The 8,816-nt window shown below is 38.0% G+C and overlaps 1 protein-coding gene across 1 annotated transcript; it reads left to right on the top strand.

Moving 5' to 3' along the window:
• The first annotated feature begins 513 nt into the window (after positions 1 to 513).
• XG (Xg glycoprotein (Xg blood group)) lies at positions 514 to 7,995 on the top strand. Its single transcript, XM_010727286.3, has 6 exons — positions 514 to 714; positions 2,684 to 2,749; positions 3,790 to 3,846; positions 4,483 to 4,521; positions 4,807 to 4,926; positions 6,133 to 7,995. The coding sequence occupies exons 1-6, from the start codon at positions 657 to 659 to the stop codon at positions 6,147 to 6,149; spliced, it is 357 nt and encodes a 118-aa protein (XP_010725588.1). The 5' UTR covers positions 514 to 656; the 3' UTR covers positions 6,150 to 7,995.
• Positions 7,996 to 8,816: the final 821 nt, after the last annotated feature.

Genomic DNA, 8,816 nt, shown 5'->3' with positions numbered 1-8,816 from the left:
TTTTTTTGAGAAAAGTGGAATATCTTACTTGAATTTGTGGGTATTATCTGAAAAAAATGTTGCTTGTCAACCATTGTTTTTACATTTTCTGCTAATAACTAATGTTTCACTTCCCTCAAGAGGTCTGCCCTGCTTACTTATCTAAGTCTACTTCCTTTTTGTTTGTTAGACAATGATCTGCATTTAGGAGATGCTCTTGGTGGAGGTGAGTACTTTCTTCTTTTCTCAGATATGTTATGGTTAAGTGAGTTTGGGTTTTTTTTAGTACTCTTTTTTTGAAGTCCTTCTTGGGCAAAAAGATTTCAAGACTGCAACATAATCTGTAGTAAAGGAACTAATCTGTAGTAAAGGAAGCCATACTTATGTGCCAGAGGCCACCATGCAGAGCAGGGGCACCAGGATGGGCTGTGTCTGGCTGCCAGCTACACGGATTTGCATGCTGGCCTATTTATACTAACCGAAGTCTGCTGTGGTTAACACTGCCACATTGGGGTACCATGGCCATGGCTGGGAACTGCACACATTGCCCAGTCAGCCATCATGATTCACAGCCTCTAGCAGAAGGCTGAAAACAACAGATATCACCAGCACAGTTCGTTCAGCTATCATAAATTAATCTGCCAAAGATTAGGAATCAGAGGTAACAGTGAACAGAGATGAGTGTTTTAGCTCTGCTGGCCACGAATCAGAAATGCAGGAAAGAATGGTTCAGAGGTGAGCACTGATGGATATGATATAATTTAGGTTTCAGGCAGTCAAGATATTGTAACCAGCTGTAACTTCCATTTATTTCTATAACATGCAAACCTCATCTAGTACATATTTATAGCATGTGTTGAGCTATGTAAATGCATGACATCCAAGATGCTGGAAAATTTTGCACCTCATTTTACTTACTGTGTTTGGAGGTATACCTGTGAAGTACTCTAGAAAGGTTCTTGCACGCTGTAATAATCTACAGTCTGAGTAGCATTGAATTAAGACATAAAATTCTACTTGAATCAAGGTTACAGAAAATAAAAACCAAAATAAATTAAAAAAAGAAGAAAAAGAAATGTAAGTCCTATTGAAATGGTCTGGTTTACTCATGTTTCAGACGCAGAGAATCTGCTTATATTGTTCAGGTTCTCCTCTAACTTCTCATACCTGTGCTGAATGACATTCATCCATACTTTGTAAAGCTGGATATAGTTTTGTTGATAAGTCCCATATTTCTGCTGTCATTTCTTCCTGCTCATACTGATTGTTCCATTCTTGAAAGTTTTTACTGAATATGCTGATGAGAGGATGGTTGTAACATGTTGATTAAATTATTAAAAAATTACTTAAGTATTTTCTGTAAAAAATATCTCATTGGTTAGCACATGATGTTTCTTTTGACTTTTATTTCTTTGGTCAATTTTCAGTTCATGTTTTTAATTGAAATTCATACATTATAATGGAATTAATGATATATACCTCATTATCAGTAGCTGTGAAGACATTATCTTCTCAGCATCTATGATACATATGTACATCTTGTTGTGTTTAAGGAACACAGTTGCAGCATGATAATGGGGATGAACAATGACATTGGTAGTTTTCTACTATGGAGTCTTAGTTTGGAACACATGGTTCTGGAACAGAGCAAGTCTCTTCTTCTATTAAATAGGATGAATTGGGCAAAGTCTGATTCAACAAAGCTTTAAGAGTGTATCTAAAATCCACTGAATGCAGTAGGATAAATTCATGCTTAAAGCTGAGCATCTCTCTAAATAATTTGCTGAATCAGAACTTTAAAACAGCTTACAAATAGAAGTGTTACGTTTAGCATGTAGGCAAGAAGAGGCCATGATAAAAGAGCATCTAACATGAATTGGAGGTAAAAGAAAGATTAAAAGAGAGGGAGGGAAGATGCCATTTATTTCAGTAGCCTGACTTTGATTTATTCAGAGCTAAATTTGTTGCCTGACTATGTGAGCAGTTAAATATGCTACTGACCTGGTTGGGGGTAGCATGAGGAGGCCTGCACTATGAAGTAAGAACAGCCATAGCCATTTTTCCTGAGTCAGACCATTACTCCAGCACTGTGTGTGCAATTTGGAAACTGCTACTTGTGATCACGCATCTTTCTCTATCCAGTTCCTCTCTTCCCAGTACGCCAGTGGAAATTAGACAAAATGCCAGCTCAAAGTCAAAAGGAAAATTGCTGAAATCTGAGTACATTTTGCACTGTTTAAAAGTATAAAATTCATCATGCATGAGATGAATTCAATATGTGCTCAGTGAAACTACTGTCTGGTTCATAATAATACCTGCTGAGGGCGCAGAGATAACCTCTTGCCTCCTGACCAGCCCAGGTCTGTGTCACTGCACCACTGACACCTGCAATAGCATATTATTCTTTCAGCTGTCAGAATAAAGTAATATAAGCATGTGCCAGAATTACAAGAAACATTTCCCTTGGACATTTTTTGAGCTCTTCCTTCATTTCAGTTTTGAAAAATTTCCATCTTCTAATTATCTTCAGTACCTTGTAATTTATTGACATATTGCTTGAAACTTTTTAACCTACTGACAAGATTATTTTGTGAATTCATCAGGGAAAAGATGAGCAATATGCATACACTTTCAGGTTATCATACTTTTTATTTACAGCTCCTTGTTCTGTTTCTCCAACCATTTAACTATTTATTGTCAATAGGTGACATCCCAAGACAACCATTATACCCACCTCTTCCACCACGTCCAGGAAGCCACAGTAATACTGGTAAGAATATTTTCTCAATAGAAAATCTAGAACTAGGAACTGTTCAGAGAAGATATGTTGAACTCTTTACTCTCTTATTTCTTTATTTATAATTTTTAAAATTTTTATCATCCCTTCCTGTCCTTTTTTTTTCTTTTCTTTTCTTTTTTTTTTCTTCTCACTCATTCTCATTCCTGACCCAGTGTTTGGAAAGATTTTCTGAGCTTTTGTTCTGGCACCATAAAGCTTTCTGCCTCCCCGAAACAGAGGACATTGACTTCTAAGTGACATGAGACTAATATTTATCTTGTTTCTCCTTTCATTTTGGGTATGTATACATGGAACCATGCTCGGGTTCAAATTTGACATCTACCTCCATGAAATGGATAAGGCTATGTACAAATCCATACTGAGATGGCTCTAGGGTATACAACAGATGGGACAGGAGAGATGGATTTAAGATTGCTTTTGACTGTTGTCCCAGACACCCATTTAAATACAGTGGAGGTGATACATCTATCCTAGCTACTGCCACGAATCTCGTATTTACTTCTGGTCTGACTGTAGTGATGCTCTGTGGATATGGCCTTCTTGAGTCTTTCCTAGAAGGGACCTACTGATTTCCCACTACAAGAGCTGCTGGGATTTGAGATGTCCTTACTATATTAGGATACATCCTACTGAAGCCCCAGATTCACTCATCCTACTAGTGTCTACTTCTGCAAATAGAGCTGGGCCAGTTAATGAGCGGGGCTTTTGCATATTGTGTTTAGGAGCCTAAAGTGGCTCCAAGATTTGGACTCCTAAATACAGAACAAATTTAACATATTTTCAAACATACGTGTCTTCGTGCTCAGAATGGGTAACAGTCTTAGTACTTTAGCTTCCAGTGAATGTAAGTGGGTGACTGCTTCTGTAAGACAGCTGCCGTATGGAAACTGGGATTTCAAAGGTCCCTCACCTTTCCCCAGAACTGCTACAAAAAAGCCAGAGGAGGGAACTGAAGATGTTACCACTATTCAGATAATTTTGCAATAGAAGTCCTAATTTTTATCTTGCAGGAGGATTTAATGATTTCGATCTTGTTGATGGGAAGCCCTTACCACCACACATAGCAGGTAGTATTTGACGATTCTCATTGCATTTTCTCTCTAATATTTATAAATCAGAGCTCAATGGTTTTGCTTTAGCATAAATGTTTATTACTGAAGGTGTAGGACAAGACTCTGCTATTTTTATTTAGACTAGTCATCTTTCTCCATGGCTTTTAGCACAAAGCTTTAGTTCCCTTGAAACATATCCCTAAATGCCTTGCAAAGTTAAGCCAGAGCCTTGCAGGATTCATTCCTTCAAATTCTGTTTGGACAGTTCCAAAGCAAGGAGCTTCTACTGAGAACTGAAAGTAGACACACCAAGTCTATGATCTTGACAAATCATCTTATTGTCCAGAAGTAGAGGATAACAAGAGTAGAGTTGGCCTCCTATTTCCTTTAAATCAGTCTGACATAGACAGCTAAGGATTATCTTTTTGTCTATATTCTTCAGACAATATTATTCTACAAAAATGAAGTGGCAGGAGGAAGGAACTCTATTCCTCCTACTGAAACTGATGCCAGTCAGGATTAGAACCAGAGCTTCTTTGTCACAGAATCCCACTCTAGCTGCCCCATTTCACATTGTAGGAAACGCAGAATACTTTGTTTTCAAAATATGATGAAAGACAATTTTTGATGAAACTTTATCCTCTATTCCAGGAGAAGAAGGGCATAATTTCAATCATGGTGGAAACACAGGTATAGTAAATATTTCATTTCTATAATCTGTTTCAGATCACCATAAACAGTGAGAAAATGTAAGCCTTATAAAAGTAGTACATATATTAAATGATGATGTATGATACTGTTCTCATATCAGCTGAGTGCACCATAATTGCCAGTCTTCTGTTTAATTCCACTTAATGGATTTCCAATGTTTCACCATATGATTTTCAAAGTTTTGCAAAAAACACATACTTGTAGGTAATATGCCTTAGTCATACTATTTCACTGCATCTGAAAAAAATCTCTCATTTTCTACAGATTCAGGATTAATAGCTGGAGTTACATCTCCCATAATTTCTGCTTTTGTGATATTAGTTGTTGGATCTATTGCGGCCTACACAGCTTACAAGAACAACAAGCTTTGTTTCAAACCACGTGGTAAGACAGAATGAGTCAATTTCTGTGTTGAAGTAGATGTGAATTTAAAAAAAAAACAAAAAAAACCTGTGGGGACAGAAATAAGCTAATTATGGCCAAACATTCTCTAGCCTGTATGTGATCTTGGTCTCAGTCAAGTATAGGAAGCCACAATGTACCCGAAGGACAGATATACACCACTTCCTGAAAGGAATTGCGTAATGTGAAGTCTTTGCACCCATGGGGGTGACTGACTGTTATGGCCCTGAGCCCACAGCTTGAATCACCTGGATCAGCCTCACATAGGGCTTCTCCACATGCCCTCTGTTCAGGGTTCCAATTTCAGCTTGTTGCTTCCTGTCCTGGCCTTGTCTGTATCTCTAGTGTGCCTGCCTAGCCATGGTTCTGGATGGCTTTTTGTGTTTCTTGACTTGGTCTTAGGCCTGGCTGGTTGCCTTGCATTTACCTGAAGGTCAGTGGGTTGTCCACAGGACCCTTCTGCCATCATCACCTTGCTCTGGCTTGCCCACTGCTAGTGTGGTGGGGTTGCACCGTGCTGGCTAGACTCTGGTCTAGGCTGCCCTGTGAACATCCTTGGGAGCAGCCCCAGTCTTGCAGCTCCCTGGTGCTTAGCTGTCATACAGGAATTTAAACTTCTGATTTTTGTTATCTGTTCTATTATAGGACTAACAACCAATACATTTATCATATATTAAAACATTCACTGGATTGCAAAGACATGAATGAAATGCAGAATGTGTACCGAAAAGTCTTCTCTGTGCACATGGAGAAGTTTGCTAGGCTGAGTGCTGCTGGTGATGCCACAGGGAACACAGAGAGGCTAGGTGTTCTCTGGACAGCACTACACAGAGGATACCCACCTGCATCCAAGGGGAATGTTTTCAGGCTACAGCATAGCCTGGGGATGCACTGAGGGAGGTTATTTGTGCCCCAGGGGATGTGACAGTCACTTTTTTCCCGTGTCTATAGCTAAGGTGTAACAAAAGCATCATGTCAGGTGATGCAGTCTGTGACCCCCCCCTGCCCTCTGAAAAGAGGAGGGACATAAAGAGAAAAGCTGCCCATAGTTCTGTAGTAGTAAGAGGTTCCTACCTCATGCCTCAAAAGGACCTGGAGAAGAATGAGCACAGAAAGCAGCTGATATAGATGCACTGGCAAAGGATATCCATAGCAGAAATGATTCATGTTCAATCTTCCTTCTTTTAGGTGGGGCCACAGTGTAAACTGCTGAAATGAAAACTGTCCTCTGTGGATATGTGACACACTCCTTTGGTTGGCAATGTTCTGCCCACAGATCTGACATTTTTTTCAGCTTCATAATTCTGAGCAACAAATCTTCCTCTGATTAATAAATTTTTGGAGACACAGCAATTCCATTGTCTTCTACACGACGTTACTCTTAAATCTTGAGATTTACATCATCAAAGACTTAACATCTCCAGATAAGTATTGCACTATCTGGTGTATTCATAAACGTTGGATAAGTATTTTAATTCAGGAGCTATTTTAAATGCAGAATTCCAGCTAAATATGAGCTTAAAATTAAAATATTTTGGTTTATGAGGTTTTGGTTTTTTTTTTGCCAGCTTTTTTGGTTTATGAGTGAAGATTTTTTTTTCCTATTTTCTAAATTGTCCAAAATAATTCATCATTCTGATAGGACAGAAATAAGAAAAATGCCATTTCCATTCACACATTTTGCATATTTCTGTACTGTCTGTGGTATTTAAGAAAAAAACTGAAGTTGTGTAAATGATTAAGCATTTTAATGCCTTTACTTTGTATCTTATGTCTGAACTCTTGCAAAGCAGAAAGAGCTACAGATGGAAAATACATTCTTAATTTTAAAATACAACATGAAAAGAACACGTGCACCGATGAACCACTGATTAAAATAAATAAAATGAGGAGAGCACAAGTTAATTTTATTTATTTATTTATTACTGAAATGGTATTTGGCTCTTCTCAGGAACTGGAATCTGTTGTAAATTATGTTTTCCTTCTTGAAAAATTAGAAGCCTCCAAAGGCAATCTGATATATTTTCTTTCTTTCTTTCTTTTTATTTTAAGAAATGTGTTCTTCATAATTTCTTTGAAGGAAAACTAAGTGCAGAGGTTTTGGAATCAGTTAGAACCAATCTGTGACATTTTGTCTTGCGAATCTATGCCACCAACTTTTAAATTTTGTACATATCTTTTAGCAGAAGTATAGTTGATACTTAGAGTTTTGCTAGAAAGGCTGCTTCATCTTCTTTTGCTCCTCATCAACCTTGCTGTGTTAACAATGTTTGTAGGCAGACAAAAATTATCATCAAAACCTAACACTTTTCCAGTTTCTCTGTCTTCAGGGAATGAAACGCAGGTGAGAAGCTGGCAAAACTAGTGGTTTACTGACATAATTCTATCATATGGTTATTTTAGCTAACTTACAAGCATAGAGGAAATACGTGAAGAATGTATTTTCTTAAAAATTTGCATGCAGGTGGATGTAAAAACAATTTTGTGTTTGTTGAATTGTTGAGAGAAAGACATCATCTGGACAGGTACACTTTTCATAAAATAAAATATTGTTCTATCTCTGTGACATTTGACATGGATACTTCAGTTGCTGAAGAGATCTTTATTTTGATCCTGAATGTAAGAAATTATCATGTACATCAGTTCAAACATGGAAACACCTTGACAACATGCAAAGATAACAAGCAGTTTTGTGGCTACCACTTTCAACTCATCATCGATAATACATTTTAATAGAGTTTTCCAGGACACATGCTTTTTCTTTAAAAATATGAACTTCTCATGTTAATATTTATGAAAGTTACTATATGTTTTGTCAGGTAGATGTTAAAGCTTTTTGTGGTTACCACCTCCATTGCTTGTTTAACAGTAAAAATATGAATGATCCTTCTTTCTCTTGAGAATTTTCAATAAACACATACTCTGTTTTACCTAAAATGAAATGAAGTTTGCTTGTTTTGTGAGTTATTTTATGGAATGTATGCTGGCTGGCTGGTACCCTTAATGTCTAAGCTGATGTGGGAGCTACTATTAGAGGAAAGAAAAAAAAAACGAAACATCTTATGTATCTCTTATGCATCTATTTTTCAGGATCAGTGTTCAAGAAGGATTTATGTGCAGTTTTAAGAGCATAAAGATTTTTTCTTTTAAAATGCTATTACAAATTATTTAAATTTGTTCTCAGTTTTTCCTAAACAATTTCTTACTCAGTTGAAATTGTTTCTGTTATTATTATACAGATTTATAAAGACAGATTTTTTTTTAATGGAGAATTTGAACTTGAATTAGTCAGAATTCCCACCAAGTGTATAACTTTCTCAAGTTCTTCATCTAGTGACATCAACACACCAGTGTGCAGGCACCACTTTCAGTGCTAATTTTGCTTCTAACTAGCATAACTGGGTATTTATACAGGGAATATGTTTAAGTCTGAAGGGAAAGGAAGGAAACCAAACTAGCTGTTAGAGCTTTGGACCGCAGAATCACAGAATTGTAGGGGTTGGAAGGGACCTCTGGGGATCATCGAGTGCAAACTCCCAGGCTGCACGGGTTGGCATCCAGGTGGGTCCTGAATATCTCCAGTGAAGGAGAATCCACATCATCTCTGGGCAGCCCGTTCCAGTGCTCTGTCGCCTTCACTGTAAAGAAGTTCTACTGTATGTTAGTACAGAACTTCTTATGTTCAAATTTTAGGCCGCTGCTCCTTGTCCTATCGCTACAAACCACTGAGAAGAGCTTGGCCTCTAACTGTCCCCAGTCTCCCTTCAGCTTTCTGGCTCACAGCCGACGCAGTCCACTGCGACCGACACCGGCCTGGCCGAGGTGAGAGGAGGGCCAGGCTACGGGCAACGAGGAGAGAGCACCGCTTCGCG

Source organism: Meleagris gallopavo, chromosome 1, assembly GCF_000146605.3.
Source record: "Meleagris gallopavo isolate NT-WF06-2002-E0010 breed Aviagen turkey brand Nicholas breeding stock chromosome 1, Turkey_5.1, whole genome shotgun sequence".
In the NCBI taxonomy this organism is placed as follows: Eukaryota; Metazoa; Chordata; class Aves; order Galliformes; family Phasianidae; genus Meleagris; species Meleagris gallopavo.
Note: the sequence above shows the minus strand (reverse complement) of the source record. Positions and strands in the feature narration are given on the sequence as shown.

What these genes read in the sequence shown, in the direction of transcription:
- XG (XM_010727286.3), top strand. Translation starts at nt 657, where the DNA reads ATGAGTGTTTTAGCTCTGCTGGCCACGAATCAGAAATGCAGGAAAGAA. An exon ending in AGGAAGCCACAGTAATACTG is followed by an intron (nt 2,750 to 3,789) that starts GTAAGAATATTT and finishes TTTATCTTGCAG; the next exon opens with GAGGATTTAATGATTTCGAT. An exon ending in CTTACCACCACACATAGCAG is followed by an intron (nt 3,847 to 4,482) that starts GTAGTATTTGAC and finishes CCTCTATTCCAG; the next exon opens with GAGAAGAAGGGCATAATTTC.